This window comes from Rhipicephalus sanguineus, chromosome 8 (assembly GCF_013339695.2).
Source record: "Rhipicephalus sanguineus isolate Rsan-2018 chromosome 8, BIME_Rsan_1.4, whole genome shotgun sequence".
Lineage (NCBI taxonomy): Eukaryota > Metazoa > Arthropoda > Arachnida > Ixodida > Ixodidae > Rhipicephalus > Rhipicephalus sanguineus.
This window is the reverse complement of record NC_051183.1, coordinates 10,710,247-10,727,716: the sequence shown is the minus strand read 5'-3', so window position 1 is coordinate 10,727,716 and position 17,470 is coordinate 10,710,247. Positions and strand designations below refer to the sequence as shown.

The window sequence follows — 17,470 nt, the reverse complement described above, 5'->3', positions numbered from 1 at the left end:
TGACTTACCAACCTAAACTTAAAAAGACACTTCAAGGTGGAGAAGCTTACATTAACGCTGATCGCTAATTCTAAACTGCAAGCCAAATTGTAAGAGTGCTTTGCACTCATCAGTATGCCCTCTCGACAGTGATAAATTGAATGCATACGATATACAACAAAACGCCACAGCAACTAAAACACTGCAGCATTTATGGCAGATGTGGTAGGCAATGTCATTTTTGAACAGCAATCAATTAAACTGGTTGATTTTGATGTCTATTCATCCGGTTGCCATATCAGTGGCAACACCACAGCCAAAACATGTTAGGTGCACAGGGGACACTGGAATTCATCAACTTTGCTTTGAAGGATACCCACAAACTTACAACACAAATTATGACACAACTTTTTGAGTATAAACTTTATTAAGGATGCAAAAGAAGGCGTTGCATCCTCAAGATATCATTCAAAAAATGGCTGTGCATGTTTCAATGTGCATGCAAACTAAATGCCGACAAATGCAAAAAGACATGGGGAGTTGTAAAACATACCTGCTAAGTGAACATACGAGGGTTCTGCACAATAATTGAACATCGACGGTGGAAAATGAACAACGTTGGGGAAATAAATTAATGTACATCTTTTTCACAACCGAGGTTGCAACAGTCAAGTCTGCCACAAACGCAGTTTTTTTTTTCCAGCACAACACAACCACCACCACCACCAAGATGAGATGAGGCGTACGGCTACTGGCTGTGACGCACATGTCAACTTTGGCAGACGCAGCGACAATAAGGAAAGGGGGAAAAAATGTGCAAACAACCTTTCGTCGTTTTGCCTGAGAACGAACTGTGACACGGGCACTACAAGGTACAAAACGCAAAGTACTAAAAAGACCAGAGTTGTATCTTTGGAATATGCACTTCATACGATGCAATGAAAGTGAGAAAACTAACACCCTGAAATAGAGCCAACGTGGTCCTAACAAAGGCAAGCTCACTTGTGAAATTGTGTTTAGTATGTGGGCCGGTTGGTAGGTATGAGCACGTTAGGGTGAAAGCAGTGCAAAGATGGGGCATCTCTCTTCGACACTGTCACTTCTTTACACTGTTTTCATCTTAAGCAACTATTAATACCGCCAATTACTACCTCCACTACCACCCACTTCTTGGTCCACCTGAATCAATCCCAACTGCAGGAAGGAAAGAACAGGACAGATCTTCATGTAACAGTATCTAAGCCAACACCTGAAGCCATAATATAATAACTAGCAATATGCCAGTGAGACCAAAATGGCAACAGGGAGGATGGCTTACAAAAGTTGGCCATGTGAGGTCACCTTCCCCCAGAGTTTCACATCCTCCATGATCACTTTCCGCTGAGGGGACAAATCGCAATGGCTGAAAAGGAAATAACTCGGAAGATAAAGTACTCCAACCTTCACAACAGCAAATGCTAAACACGTTCGCAGAACAAACCTCGCAACCCCTTGAGCTAACATCAGTCAAAGGAGTTCGCAACACCTGTGAACAAAGATGCCCTCGAATGGAGTCTATGTGCCTCAAGCTGAACAGTGGGTCGATTTGGGCAAGTTGTTAGTTCACATATAAACATCAAAAAGTGCGCTGAAGACAAGGAAGAAATATAGATCGTTGTAAAATGTCCATGCATCTTTTATCCCGTCTCTAGTGCACTTTTACAAGTTTAAGTAAAGATGAGCTCAGTTTTAAAAAATACTGCAACGGCCTCAATCACCAAGTCCAGGGCAGTTCATCCACAGAAGCAGTGGAGAGGCAAGCAGCACTGGCAATCACACAGGGGAAGCACTAGGAAGACTCGCGCCTGCGGGACAGCAACTGCCAGAGCTGCTCGCAATGCCACCAACGGTAGAAGGGACGATGTCATCACAGCCAGAAGGTCCCGCTTCGTCCAGGTGGCGGGGTGAAGGCCCTTGTCAGATCCGTGGCTGGTAGGTGAGCGTGACGTGAAATGTGCGCACATCCAGTTCCGTACAGTCCTGCTCGGACACGACCGGTGGACCGTCGTTCTCCTTGCCGCCTAGGAACCACTCGGAGCGGGTGCGCAACCTCTGCGCCTGCTGGCGCTCCAAGGGGCACGACGACGACGCAGTCGCCTCGTCGACGTGCAGCTCCGCCAGCGCAGGCGCTGACTGGTGCAGGCCCCAGCGCTGCGCCTCGGCCTGCAGCCAGGAACGCTCAGCCTCGAGCGACGTCTTGCGAGGCACCAGCGAGTCAGGCGGGTAGCGGAAGGCGAAGATCCAGTCCTCCTCGACGCGGAGCACGCGGCCGGTCAGCCGCGCATAGTACTCGTAGTTGTGCCGGCCAAACAGGTTGCTCACACCGAAGTTGTCAATGAGGAAGCGCGTGGCTCGGCTGGCGGCTCGGAATCGGGCCACGTCCTCCATGCGCGCCACTTTGCCCGTGCAGGTGCGGAAAAAGGAAGGCGCCACGCTGACGCCCAGTGCCTCAGCCGTCATGCCCGTGCGGCTCAGGTCAGAGGCGACCAGGCGGAACGTGCCAAAGAGCAGCACCAGCAGCCGCTGTGCGGGCAGTGGCAGCTGCGCGAGAAGATTCTGCACCCGCTCGCGTCGCTCCTCGAGGCCGCCTGGTTGGTCTAGTGCCACCAACAGTTGGGCTTCTAGCTCAGCACCAAACACACCACCTGCCAAGAAAAAATGCAGCACGATCTTGGGCTCGCAAACGACACTTGCCGAACTCATCACATCTGTCCTTGTAAGCCATGCTGCATAGTACACCAAAGCAAATAATAATTCCCATAATCACTACTCAAGCAACGATTACTACACCTACCATGGTCAAATAAAGAACTCAAGTAAGTAGAATCTCGATGATACGAATCCCGCGGGGTCACGAAAAATATTCGTATTAGCCGAAATTCGTATCACCGAAACACATGTAAAACTAGCTAAATTAACAGTCAGAGGCAAACTCATTTTTAGGAACACATAAAAAAACATTTATTTCTTGCAGAAAAAATCTCTAATGTCTTTCTGCTTCTTTTTTTTCGCGAAGTCACTCAGCAGACTTCTTTGAAATCCGTAAAAACGCGTGCACGTGTCGTCGCTGATTTCATCAGCGGCCATAGCACGCCTCAGGACGTCGAGCGCGTGCAGCGTTTCAGCCGCCGGTGGTAGTCCTTCACCATCGCCCTCGTCTATGTTGTCGCCATCATCGCTGGAATCGGCAACCTCGCATGTGGCCTCCTCAACAATATCCTCCACCGTGCGCGCACCACAAGTGGCGAGGTTGTCATCCGCCGTGCAGAAGTCTTCAGCTGTACACCCAGCATCAAGCAGTTCCCAACCCTCAATTGGCTCTTCCTGCTCTGAGGGCACCTCTTCGGAACTCCTGAAGAAGCCGCATTTCGCAAAGCAGTTTGCTATGGTAGTCGGCGTTACTCGATCCCAAGCCATAGCGATAAAATGGATGGCGTCCAGGAGGCTTATCCGCAGGTCGCCTTCGTGTTTTCTGTCAATATTGGCAAGTAGGCGGCGCACAAGAAGGCCCTTGAAATGATGCTTGAGGTTTTTTATTATTCCAGCGTCAAGCGGTTGCAGGTGCATCGTCGTGTTCGCGGGCAAAAAGATCAGTTTGACGTTTTGAAGCGTTACTTGCCTCGGGTGGGCGGCGCACTGGTCAAGAATCAAAACAATCTTCCGATTCTTGCAGGCCATCCTTCTGTCAAGGAGCGACAGAAATTCTTCGAACAGGGCCGCCGTCATCCACGCCTTTTTGTTTGCGCGATAGACGCACGGCAAATGGCTCTCGCGCTTGAAACACCGAGGCTTTTGGGATTTGCCAATTACCGTCAGCTTAAGTTTCTCCGACCCGTCGGCGTTACAGCACAAAAGCACCGTTATTCGCTCTTTGCTTTTCTTGCCTCCTTGGCACGCTTCGCCTTTTAAGCAAAGGCTCTTCTCAGGCTGAAGGTTAAAAAACAGGCCAGCCTCGTCTGCGTTAAAAACATCACGAGGCTCATACCCAGAGATGAGTGACTGCAGCTTCGCGAGCCAGTCGCTAACAACGGTCTCGTCAGCCTTCTTCGCTTCCCCACAGACGCTTTTGTAAACGAGACCGTGTCTCGTCTTGAAACGGTGCAGCCACCCACCTGAGGCCTGAAATCCGTCGATGCGCAGAGCAAGTGCGATCTCGTCGGCTTTCTCACGCAACACTTTGCCATTGATGTTCACACCAGCTGCAGTAACCTCCTTAAACCAGGTCAGAAGAGCTTCTTCAAGCTTCACGTGTTGGGCTGTCTTCGCTTGCCTCGCGTTGACGTTGAATGAAAGCACAATCTTCATTATTGAGTCCCGCTGTCCAACAATTGTGCTTAATGTCGACGTTGCGAGGCCTAGCTCCTTAGCCAACTCCGTCCGTTTTCTTTTGGGATCCTCATCGACCTTTCGAAGAATGTCCAGTTTCTCCTTAAAGGAGAGGGCTTTCCGCTTGCGAGACATAGCTTGCTGCCACTCGGCAAAAAAGGCACAATCACAACAAAGCAAGAACGCGGGCTCGAGCACAGCAACGACAACCACTCCGTCCGACGGCACGCATAGAAGAAAGAAGCTTCCGCGGGCCGTGCCTCTACCTCTCCGGCGTCTCCGCCTGCCGGCCTGCCTCCGCACCAAGAAAAAAAAAAAAAAAACGTGGCCAGCGCCATCTGTAATCTTCAAGAGAAAGCAAAAGGCACACTCCGGCCTCCGATACGCGCAGATTTTGGAGGCTGTCGCGCGCTGCTCGCCGGCGGCGCTGGCAACGTGCTAAACCGGCGGCGCCGCACGCATTCCAGCGCCGTAAGTGCACGCTGCTATCTTCCGCGGCCGTCGGTGGGGCCAACGTTGCGTTGGGTGGGGCGGCGTTTATTCGTATCAAACGACGCGGGTCAAAAATCAGTTCGTAACAACCGTACTCAAGCACGTTGTAAATTAATGGGCCTTGGCCGGGACCACAGAAAAATTCGTATCATCCCGAAATTCGTATTAGCCGTGATCGTATCATCGAGATTCTACTGTACATGCATTTGCAGTAAAATGCTTTTGGTGTTGCAACGTAGAAAAAGTATGCCCGTAAGCAGTCCATGATGTTGTTTCGTCACGTCTCTAAGATATGTACGAACGTGGTTTACTGTATTTCTTTATGTTACAGAGCTATGCACAGATTATTTAGAGTACATGTAGCAGCAGGATCAAAGAACAAGAAAGCAGTTTTTGAAGGTTAGTGCTGTGTTGTGTCGAGTGTGCCTTTTCTGATTTCGCTTTCACTAAGCTTGCACTGCCATCATGTAGGATACCTACAACAATTTTATTAGAAGCATCACTCGCTATTCAATCACTAAGTACTATAACTCTTCTCAAATAACCTACCCTCTGTACTTTCTTATTTTCCTTTGGGTGCAAAAAAGTGGACTTTACAGCCCTGACTGCAAATCAAGTGGAGCTTCATATGTTGACCATGACTGTACAACAGTGATGCAGAACTATCGGTAAATTGACTATCGATAGCGCGATCGGTAGTATCGTGGTTAGTATTACTAGCGATATTATTGCCACGCATGTTTATTAGTTTGTTTTGATGTATTCGGGTTTCACCCATAAAGACTGTTAGCAGTGCTTGACGCAAACCGTGCCGTAATGTTTGAGAAGCTTCACAATTGTTTGAGATCATTCTGCTAAGATTACACGCCGGATGCGAATAGTCAAGTTTATTCGAGAGCTTGCGCGAGCAACAGCGATGACGCTGGAAGGTTCGATGACTGATGTATAAAAGACGACGCATTCAACCGATGATCAGATTACTCGACGGCCGATAGCTGTTCTCGCCGCTATAAGTGCACAGCGCGTATCGCTTGCATTTTGAGTTTTGATTTTCGGGGCACAAGTTCACACAAATGAAGAGCTCCATATTTCCCACTCTTGCTGCAGCATTCTTCACCGTCATGACCACGTGACAATACTATCGATAGTGGTGTGAATAATGATGCTGTTGCTGGCCAGCCATATTTCCAAAATATCTGAGATAGCCTACTATCGGCAATTCTTGGCGAAAGAAATAAATTATTTCCTCAGAGAAAATGGCGGAATATGTCTGTCAATAAATTCACATCCAAAAGCAACCAGTTACACCTCACAATTAACAAACTTAGTTCATGATATTTGTTTTTATTTTGAAATCATAAAATGCAACATAAATTTGAAGCACCCATATCTCCATATCTCCACCCATATCTCGCTTGCACACTTATGCGTGATATCACGGTGTCGGAAACTAGCATCCACTGAATGCCAACGATTTTTGGAAGCCTCCACCAGTTAGTACAGCAACAGCATTAGTTTATACATCTTACAGTAGATTTTTCACTACAAAATTTACTAAACACATGGTGTCCATAGATCAAGCAGAAAAACAAAAACATCTTCAGTGGTTGCTCATTTTCGGCTGTATTTGCACAACATATTTTTTACTGTTTAACACATAATTTATAGACAAAGATGTGAAGAAATTAAGACACCCACAAGCACTTGAGTGTCTTGCCTTCGTTACATCCTTGTCCATACATGTTCGGCTGAAGATTGCAAAAAGGAATATATAGTGGCATTTCTGAATGACACCCATGATGAGATCTGGGTGCAACAGCCCGATGGCCATTTGGGCCAATGACTACTTTCTCACAGCATTCATTAGATTCTTCAGTGTACGTCACTTATGGCCACGGTTCCATTGACGTGCCGCACTTGATGGTACATCACACAAATGTGAAAGCACAAATTCTCGAAAATTATTTACAGAGGATACAGCCTTTCATGTGGATAGCATTCCGAGACCCACAGCTACCACTTTTGAACGCTCATTTTCAAATAGATCGCCCATGCAAGGAAACATGTACATATTTTCTGCTACAGAAATTATGTGACCAGCTACTGTTAGAAACCTTCGTTAAAAAGCCATAACCGTTAGAAGCCTTCCACTACTTGTACCACCAACAGGCCTTCATGACCAGGCTGACAACATGCAGCAGCATGAAAACTGAAGTGTTGAGGAAAGATGCACCTCCCGAGAAAGGAGGCCTGAAAGAACGTGTCTTATGAGGTCATCAAGCTGATGCAAAAAAAAAATGTTGAATCTCAGTGTTTCAGTATAGCACAGCACAGGAATGAATCTCAGAACCGACACAAAAGCAAAAAATGTGAATCAGCCAGGCATTAAAGGAAGCTTACAATAAAAACAGCACTTCCATGCGGTCAACTGCCAGAATTACTCTGCTCAACTGTGTTACAACCACGTCCGATGATGTCTGACGATGTCAGGCTTTGAAAGATAATGCGAACAGGGCACACACCAGGAAGTTTACGCAGAAAGCGCTTCAATACTGATGCCATGGTGTGTACAGAGAAGTTGTCCAGGTTCACCAGTCGGCCCTGGTGCAGGAACTGTGCAAGCTTGCGTGCATTACCCTGGTGTCCCGGTGCCCGGAAGACATCTTTCTTGCGGGGAGCCTCCTGCACGTGCAAATGTTCAAATTCAATTCACTTCAACATTAGGTCCCACGGTGCAGAGGACACATACATATCAGTCACAGAAATGCTGCCTGAAGTGATGAGAAACTACCAGACACGTGACACATGACAGACCCATGATGAATAAGAAATTGTCAGACAGGCGCGTGGTTATCATTATAAATATGTGTCTCAACAATAAAAATTCATTTGGAAGTTAGCACTTGTGTGTGTCGTGTTCTTTCGTCCCTTGTCTCTGAAATTTGCGTACAGATGGTTTCGCTGTCTGTAAACAGACTGGCATGCGACAAACAGTCTGCCCAAGAAGCCTTCCGGTTCGGCACTTTCGGTAATACTTTTTCAACGGCCCCGGCGGTGTTTGCCTTGTGTGTTTGAGTTTGTTGCTCCATTATTTCTGGCGCATTCCTTCAGATGTGTTTAGAGCGATGTCTAGCGAGCACATGAAGAGGCTTGACAACATCGCACAGGAGAGGTACAAGCAGAAACTGCAGTGGCAAGGAAAAGAGTTGCAATTCGCTGGACAGGGAAGCTGTGCAATTCAACTTTTTGACTGGAGCAACTGCCTCCTGTCACAGCCGCGGGCATTGCTTATTGCTGCGCCTGTGTCACACCCGGCATTTATAATAGAGATTGGTGCCGATCGGAATCGATTCCAACCCAAAGTGTCATCATGTGATGACATCAGGTGCGGCTGAGTCACGCAAACTACTATGGTTTACTCACGCTATTCATGAATCTATAACTTACAAGTTAACCCTCCTGCATCTACAGTTCCCGCCAGAGTGTGACGATGTCCATTGGTGGCAACACGACAGGCAATGAGTCATTTGCCTGCACTGGTGCGCACCCACTCGCAGGCGTCACTCCCATAAAAAGCAAATGCAATGGCTTCACTGCCATTAGCAAAAAAACGTGGGCACCGTGACGTACACTGTGCGGCGATTCATGTTGAGCGCAGCTGCTTTGGAGTCCCAAGTGTTGCTTCAAATGGTACACATCACTGATGAGGCTCTAACTACAAGAAACACCTTTACGATGGATTTTCGGCGTTAGCCAGCTTTCACGTTTTGGTATTTACTTCAGGCATTAGCGCAGTTATCTGTCATGGGTGGAAGACGTCGACGTCCGACGTGTTCCTTGTAATTGGGGACCTTCAACTAACGTCTGAGCATTGCCTCTGCGCCATTAAAGTATGCGTTCAGCATTACTTGCCTTTGATGAAGTGGGCAGAACAAATCTACGCACTCTTTGTGCGAATCCAGTTTTCTCACCTGATCGCCCTATCTGTCTTCATCTGGCGGGCAACAAAACGTTTAGACTTGCGATAAAAATTAGCTCCGGATCGCAGACTGCATCCTAGCACCACACAGCAGTGCCCAAGTAGCGAGCACTTCATCGAAATAATATTATCCACAGAAAACATCGAAACACAAGCAGCCGCAGCCAGCAACGCAGGCTAAAGCCACGCTAAAACACGGTAAACAGGAAGTTTTCTAGGGTGCGTTTCCGGTGTGCACACGATGTTGCCAGAGAACGGCAAGAACTGGCGAAACCACCTATAATAGAATCAAGAAATGTCGTTGGAGTCAATTTTTCGACCAGGGAACTTGTCTACAGCGCTCTTCTCCATTTACAAAGTAAACTAAGAATAGCGTTGCCATAGAGGCAATGTCAAGAATATACGCTTATAACAAGTTTTCGGGTGTAACAAAGCATTTCTGTGTCAGGCGAGAGTTCATTATAATGGGGTTTGACTGTAATGTGTTAGAGTTAGTTCTTCCACTGCTCACTAAAGGGCACAAGGGGTTCTAACATGCGGACAGCAACATAAGAAAATCAGCGAGGTATGCCACGTATAGCTATGCTGTAAAGAGTGAGCACGGCACCTTGTTGAGGCGCAGCATGAGCACGAGCAGCGGTGCGGGCAAGTCACTGCTGTCCTTGCAGAGCTGCTCCAGGGGCACTCCAAATTTGACTCGTTCCAGGCGTGAAGACGGAGCCTGACCACCACCGCATGAGGTCACCGCCTGGCTCAGGCTGGTGGCACCCCGATGGACACGGCGCGCCCACGTGGACATGCCTGCAGTAACCTGCACAACAGGCGCGTGCCTAAATCAGGGCCAGTATTTTGTAGCAATGTTCAACTATAGTACAGTTGGGTGCAACTTTAAAGGCAGTGTCGTTTACACCTCAAAAGCCTATGCACAGAAGCCTGCACCAACGAGCGTGCGCTCCAGAGTGACGTCACAAGCGAAGCGGTCCGTGACCCCACCATCAGAGAACATCACCTAGTACTTGAGCAGGAGTATTTCTTTGGTCGCGGAGGCAATCGGCTGCCATGCTTCGGTCATTTAAAGGGACACTAAAGGCGAATAACAATTTATGTCGGAGTGAAATCTCAATGTATGACGTCTAAAACGGCAATATTACCAACAGCAGTGCCCTACTTACCGAGAAATTAAGCTAAATGTATCACACGATGAGCGCCACGAGCGGGGCATTTTGGAAATGATCCCGATGACGTGAGAGAGTCCGACTACAATTAATCACTCGTAATCAAACTAGCTGCAATAAAAAAAGAACCTTTTGTGCATCAAAAGACGTAATAAAATGCTGCTTGTTTGTTTCTGTTTGATTCATTGCAAAAAGAACCTCTTTAGCGTTACCATGAGGAACGGCACGCATGCTTCAAAGGTTCCGTTTCCGCCGAACTGCGCTACGCCCAGCTGCGCCCAGCTGCGCCCTGCTGCTGAGACGCGGTCGCATCTCAGTGGCAGTTTCGGTATCGCATACTGCCGCGTGTGTTTTGCCGCTCGTGAAAGTCGCTTGGACAGAAAGTTCGACACAATGCCGCATGCATGTGATGTTGCCGGATGCCCGAATGGTGCACGCCGCCGCGCAGTAAAGGCGGGCAATGTTGGGCACGGCAACAGTGACGCGCGAATGACCGCTTTCAGGCGAGTGATTTGAAGTGCGCTAACGCGATGCGGACCACTAAAACGTGATTTTATTTCAAAATAAGCGCTTCCTTGGCACGAAAGTAGCACTGCGAGGTTTCTGGACCGCTATCTCAACAATCAACGTCGACTTAATATTTGCCTTAGGCAAGGCCTCATCTGCTTTCTTAAAGGGGCCCTGCAACGCTTTTTCAGCGTGGTCAGAAAACGCTGCCTATAGTCGAGGCTCTTGAGAACGTGTGAGCTAACATGCGCAGCACGCGGCCTGGAATTTACAATGAATTATCAAAGCTGGGTAGAAATCGTTTGCTCTTCTTTCGACATATGATGCCATAAACGCAAAGTCCACAGCCATTGGCTGATTTGAGCATCATGAGCTGCATAGTTAGCGCGGCCACCACGAGATTGCGCCACATGCCCACCCACTGAAAGTAAGCTGTGCGTTTGAAGAAAAAAAAGGAAATTGCTGAAGGTCATGACACGCGCTGACAAACAGACGCATCTTCTTGTCCCTTTGTCATCCCCCCCCCCCCCCCCACCTAGCTTTCAGCGCGCTCGCTGGCACAAAAGGAGAGAAAGTGGTTAAAGCTTGCGATAAATCCCTGCAACTCTACTCGTACTTGCAGATTCTAAAAATTCATGCGGCAGTCGATTCATGAGGCAATAAGCTCTTTTAATGAAGCCATTCAATGATTACTTGGAAAAGTGTGGCAGGGCCCCTTTAAGCAGTATACAACTATAGTCTTATCATCTGCTCACAGCCAGCTGATCCCGTCGATAATGTGAGTGGACTATTCCTTTGACCACTGTCAAAGCGTGAGAAGCATGAAAAGGCATTGGTAAATATTACCAGCCTAAAACAAGCATCACAGGACATTATAAGCTGCCAAGTCACAGGCAGTGTGGCCAAGACAAAACAAAATAATGTCAAAAGCACAGAACAAGTTCAAAGAAAAAAAAGAACCAGGTTTCCCAGGTGGCTCCCAGAAATCACGAAGAGCGTACCACATGATGACTAGCTTTGCAAATGACCGTTCACAGATAGTGATTCCGCACCCCATCTACCATGCCAAGAGTTTAAATTCAAGTTCACTAGCATAAGGGCCGACAATGGTTACAAAAAAAGGAGACAAACGCTACACTTTCAACTAAAGAATATGTGCAGAGAACATCCTTAGTTGAAAATCCATCGCTTTTCCCTTTTGTTTGAAACCAACTTACTACCCTTGCTGCCCAGAGTTTCATGCACACGTTGGACAAGGCAAACAGAGCTGGAAATGTTTTACTGCTCTTTTCCATACTTTCCACAAATGACAAGGATGCCATAAGAAACAACAATCACAATATTTATTGTTTTGCCCAAACTCAACAACACCATGCTTGTTGCCAGGCTTTGAGAGCATTCTAGATTACATCCGCAGCATCTGACTACCATAAATCTGAACATGAGAAACTACTCGGCATTTCCCAGCCCGCTCCACTGCTCACGCGTGAATCCATGACAGGTAGTCAGGCGCGAAAAATATGGAGTTGCGCTTTCATGTACGTGAACTAGAGCAAGCAACGCTAGACCAGTTTGGAGGCACAAGGAAAGAGTGCAGCCGTTGCTACATACACAGGCATCTGCTGAAAACTATGGCTAAATCATGCCATATAAGTGAAAATATTCACACATATGAAAGTTATAGAATACACTGAACAGCAAATTCAACAAATGTGATTTCTTGTGCCACAACCACAATATGGTTATAAGGTGCACTGCCGAAAGGCACTCTGCCTTCATTTTGACAGGCCAGTATTCTTCAACATACATCTAAATAAAAAAATCCTTGGATTCGACCTCATCAATATGTGGACTGGGTTGCTAGGATCAAACCCTAAACCTTGAGCTAAGCAATATATCGTCATGGTTACTAGGCTACCGCAGTGGATTAGTATAACTGCATAAAACCCAGCTAGGAATGGCCTTGTGATTCGTTAGCTTTGCACATTTTGCAGTCAAGAAATGAAGACACAGACATAACTTCACAACATGCTTCACAATATAACTTATAAGGATGGATAGGTGGGCTATTTGGTATGGCATTGTAAAAAAAAAAGAATACTAAAAATGAAGATGCAGAAATGCTTGTGAGCACTTGTCTCACTTGTATCCTCGCTTTGATGCTCCGTTTTACTATGCTTCACAACTCTACTTTTTTTAAACTTACCTGTATTTCTTTGGAAGGAAAAGGTTCATTACAAAGACTACAAAGCTGCCACACTTTACCTTCTTAAACTTCTTATCGAAACCTTGATGTCCATGCATTAAAATCACATCATGGATTTCAACATGATTTATATTGTTTGGGCAGTTTTGACACTTGATCGGTTCGTTTTCTTGCTACTCGAAAACAATGCAGTGCATTTTTTACCAATAAATAATCAAGTATTCCTGAACAGATACTGCCAATCTCAACATGCATCCACGTTTCAATGCCAGCACTTTGGCAGCCAGTAACACAATAAGGTAAAGAAATAATATATGGCTTCAAACGTGCGCCCTAGTCGTACCAATACGCCGTTTAATTAACACAACCCGATAAATAGACCAATAAATTTGCAAACCATGTCAAGTAAAATTTCGAGGTCGCATAATAATTGCATGAGCTCTTGTGCCACTTGGAATGGTCTCACCAAAATGATCATGCACACAATAATACAAAAAAAGCGAGCTTTACATTTTGTGTGTTGCTCTTATAAACAAATGTGTGTAACATCAAATGGTCCAATAGCACCCTGAATCCAATGCACACCATTGAACAGATGCACAGTCCCATGTAACAGGTTTAGGATGGTTCCAAGTACAAGAGTCACACTGTCAACAAAAGTATAATCCACTAACTATATAGGGATCACATAACTATTGCTACGATATGTAATCTGTATATCACAGGGAAACATTACTCACGTGCGAAATTTTACATCTTAAAGCAACGAATCATTATAAATAGCATTGCCGAGATATTTCTGCGGTATTAGATGAGCTGTTTTCGATTATTATAAGTCCCCATACGAATCCATTACTCACAAGAACACCAGGCCTGCGTGAAACACGCAGCACAGTCACAGCGAAAGCTGGAAGAACAGCCTTTCTAGGGCCCGTTGTAAACTCTCTTGGGGCAACTACTACAAGTACACTTGCAAGGTACCCACTACGCCACAAACCATCATAATTTTTGCAAAGTAGGGAAATACCCACTATGCCATTATTCGTCATTATGAGGAGAAAGCAAGGTACCGGCTACAAATCTGTAAGGCATTATGTGCACTTTGTTGATGCTAAGGCTGATGATGAAGAATTGTGGCTGAGCCCTTTGTGATGTGTTGGAAGCTTTAAATGACCCACTCGTTACGCAATTTGCATTGTGTGTTGTCTGGTTGTTATTTTACTCTTCTACCACGCTATATTACATCTGTTAACGTGATTCTTCGCGAAGGAGTTTGAAGCACCGGCGTGGCTCGACTGCCACGCAGAGGGCATAGGTTCAAATCTCGCTCGATCCTGGGTTTTTTTTTTTTTTTTTTTTTTCTCCCATTGCGCGCGATAGCGGTTACGGACAATGGAGGTAGCAGACAACTACGCCACCAAAAATCTGCTGTTGTTGCGACCTCATAATAGCTTTCATAATCGCGGATCTCATAATGCGCAGTAGAAAACACACCTGTTACGATCCGCTTTTGGACAAAATGTAACTTGCGCGTCAGCAGCTGAAGATGCGTGAACACGAGGCTTGTTCGCGTGAGAATGGTTTATCATGCGTGACAGGGGAGCGCACATCTTATCTGTCACCAAACAGTAGCGACCCTGGCTAGTCATGCGAGTACCGCGATATACCAAATATCGCTGTACTCTCACTATTAACTAGGCAATCACCGTGTAGACTGATTGCAGAAACACACTATTAATCGGATATTTGGTATTGCTTCTAATAAAGTGCTCTGCAATACCCCCTAAGACGAAATGACGTCACACAATTTAGTATCAACGCACCGATATTTCTTATCTGCATCAACGACAAGCTCCCAGGAGACAACAGAATGTGTGAACGCGCAATTGTTGTCGCAGGGTCACCAGTTCGCTGCCTGTCTGTCAACAGCGCATTCGATCAGCCGTTACTTTTTGCGTAAGCGCCTAACGCGATTATCCGTCTACTTTGTCAAGGCGCGGTTGCGATATCATCCGAGAGACATGAAGTTTTCAAATGCGCAAAAGTGACTATGGGTCACCGTTTGAAGGAGACCTAGTTACCCAGCCGTGTATCCACCTAACGCAACCGCGCGAAATGGACACCGTGCTAGTTTCGCGCGGCTACATTCGGTCCCTCTAGCCATCTGCCAACTCCGTCAAGGCAAAAGTGATCCTTCAGAACACGAACAATGCTTTCAGCGAACCAGCATGTGCGTTTGATTCCAACAACAGGTCACGTAGCAGCCTAGCTCACCTGCAACTCAACCTGGCTGACAGTCTCCAGGCATGCTGACCGTCGCGCGCAGTGACCGATGAGGCAGTACGCTCATGCAACTGGTTGAGCGGTCAATGCCGCTGCACAAAGACTTTAGAAGGCGGAATGACACTTTTCAAAAGACACTGACGACGCCAACAACGAAGCAACGAGCGCCGAAAGCAGCCATAAGCTTGTCACGTGACACGAAGTTGCCAACCGATAAAGCGTGCGCTGGCGTGCGCTGCAGTTGCTGCAGTGCCGGAAAGAGCTCTAGGCGCATTGCCGTTCCCGCGGTCTGCGATCATGCATGGCCCGCAAAACATTGGTTTAATACATGGTCAAATATGTGTACTCAATTTTTAACAAAAAGTAAAGAATGAAAGCGCGTGTCAAATGTGGTTAGCTGCTGCATGCGGAAAGTGGGCATGGACGACTGGGGACCTCTGAAGATGACTAAATGAAATGTGTATGACATGAAACATTTACTTTTGCTCAAACGATGCCGTAACACAGCGGAAATTGCAAACCAAAGGAATATCTAAAGGCTATTGGTGAAAAAAGCCGGCATTCAGCACTCGCAATTCGATAATGCGAATAGAGCGCTATTCTGCGCAGCGGATGTTCCAAGCAGTGTGCGGCGCTAGGGCGCTAGCGCAGCTAGCGCGCATTCTCGAATGTGCGGACTCTGCAGACGAAGGTGTCGTGCATGGTGTCGTGTTCCATGCAGTTCCTCTGCTCGTAGGCTTCCCTGTGGGCACGTCCACTGATCGGTAAAGGTATTGCACGCCGCCAGTGATCATCGTGTGCGCCGTGCTCATGCATAAATTCCGCGATCATTGCGAGAGCAGCAGCTGGTGAGCGCAGTTAGTTAAATGTCCGCTGCATCGCTCGCCATGGCCGCGGTTCCCGAAAGCGTGAGCGCCGAGCAGAGGCTCGTGTGCGCAATCATTCCTCCACTCTGTCCCGGACGCCACAAGGGCCAGGCGGGCCGCATCGCCGTCCTAGGAGGTTCGGTCGATTTCACCGGAGCGCCGTACTTCGCCGGCATGGCGGCCTTGCGAACGGGCGCCGACCTAGCCTACGTCATGTGCCCGTCCAGCGCCGCGCAGGCGATCAAGTCGTACAGCCCGGAGTTGATGGTCATGCCGTTTCCGGAGACCGGAGGGCCCGACGCGGCCGCGCAGCGGGTCTGCGAGGTGCTACCGCGACTGCACGCACTCGTCATAGGGCCCGGCCTCGGTCGCGCCGAGGCAGCCCGCGGTTTGGTCAAGACGGTGGTGGCGAAGGCGCGGTCGCTGTCCCTGCCTCTGGTCGTGGACGCCGATGCACTACACTTCGTGGCGCAGGATCCGGACATGGTGCGCGGCTATCAGCGGGCGTTGCTCACGCCCAACGCGGCGGAACTGGAGTTGCTGTGCAATGCCGTGCTCGGAGCCAGGGCCGCGGTGTCGGACCGCACGGAAGCCGCGCGTCAACTAGCCCGAGGTCTGGGCAACGTCACCGTGCTGGCCAAAGGTTCCGAAGACGTCGTGACAGACGGACGCGTTAGTCTGACTTGTCGCGAGCAAGGAAGTCCGAGACGGTGTGGCGGACAGGGTGACATTTTGAGCGGTGCAGCGGCCACGCTCATGTTCTGGAGTCACGCCGCCGATGCTCCGGCTGGTGATGGTAGCGCGGGTCAGATGCCCCCGGCGGCTCTGGCAGCCCTGGGTGCCGCCATGTTGGTGCGTCGGTGTAGCCGGCTGGCCTTTCAGAAGATGGCACGCAGCACGCTGACGACAGATATGCTGGCTGAGATCCGCACCGCGTTTTCTGCTCTCTTCCCAGTCGATTGAGGGCTGGAGTTCTATAACTATGAACAAAGTAGCTCACCTAACCCATCCCTGAATTGCAATCCTGCGACTGCCCGTCGTTTCTCGGGGATGGGCGAATTTTTGCTTTCCGTTTGAAAATCGTTTATTGTTGGTTGCAATAAAGACTGCATTCATGTTGGAGTCAGAGAAATGTGTCTTACTAGCATGACTGCGTCTTGTTCCAGTGTTCTGCGATGCAAGAGCTTGGTTTCAGAGTTACCAAACGTGTCCGCCAAGTGCATTGATCGTGTAGGCTCGCCGGGCAGAAAGAGAACACGTCCTCCTTTGGAACACCAAAAAAATAAGAAAGAAAAGCAGTTGAGCAGCAATAATGCAATCTGGAATGCAATACCAACTCGCCCAACGCTCAGCTCTTCTAAGCAATAATGCAAGTGGCTTGTTTCCAACCAGGGTGACGTTTACAACGAAGTTACCTTTATAACAAAGTATTTTGAAGGTCCTGAGCACGTTGTTGGTCAATGTATGTTGGGTATCAGAAAATCAACTTGGAAACTTAGTATTCCTTCCTCCATGATGGGGCCTCATGTTGCATTGCTCCATAGCAATTATGGCAGTAATGATGACAGCAGCAACATGTGAAACAGACTCAAACTGGCTTGGGTCTGTACTGACGAAC

General features: G+C 47.8%; 2 protein-coding genes across 2 annotated transcripts; one reads left to right on the top strand and one right to left on the bottom strand.

Moving 5' to 3' along the window:
* Positions 1 to 387: 387 nt before the first annotated feature.
* On the bottom strand, positions 388 to 15,182 carry LOC119401356 (rho GTPase-activating protein 20). Its single transcript, XM_037668081.2, has 4 exons — positions 14,978 to 15,182; positions 9,423 to 9,626; positions 7,359 to 7,518; positions 388 to 2,663 (listed from the first exon to the last, which is right to left on the bottom strand). The coding sequence occupies exons 2-4, from the start codon at positions 9,612 to 9,614 to the stop codon at positions 1,936 to 1,938; spliced, it is 1,080 nt and encodes a 359-aa protein (XP_037524009.1). The 5' UTR covers positions 9,615 to 9,626; positions 14,978 to 15,182; the 3' UTR covers positions 388 to 1,935.
* Positions 15,183 to 15,644: 462 nt separating this feature from the next.
* LOC119401355 (ATP-dependent (S)-NAD(P)H-hydrate dehydratase) lies at positions 15,645 to 16,984 on the top strand. Its single transcript, XM_037668080.2, has one exon. It carries the CDS (start codon positions 15,853 to 15,855, stop codon positions 16,813 to 16,815), a length of 963 nt encoding a protein of 320 aa, XP_037524008.1. The 5' UTR covers positions 15,645 to 15,852; the 3' UTR covers positions 16,816 to 16,984.
* The last annotated feature ends 486 nt before the right edge of the window (positions 16,985 to 17,470 follow it).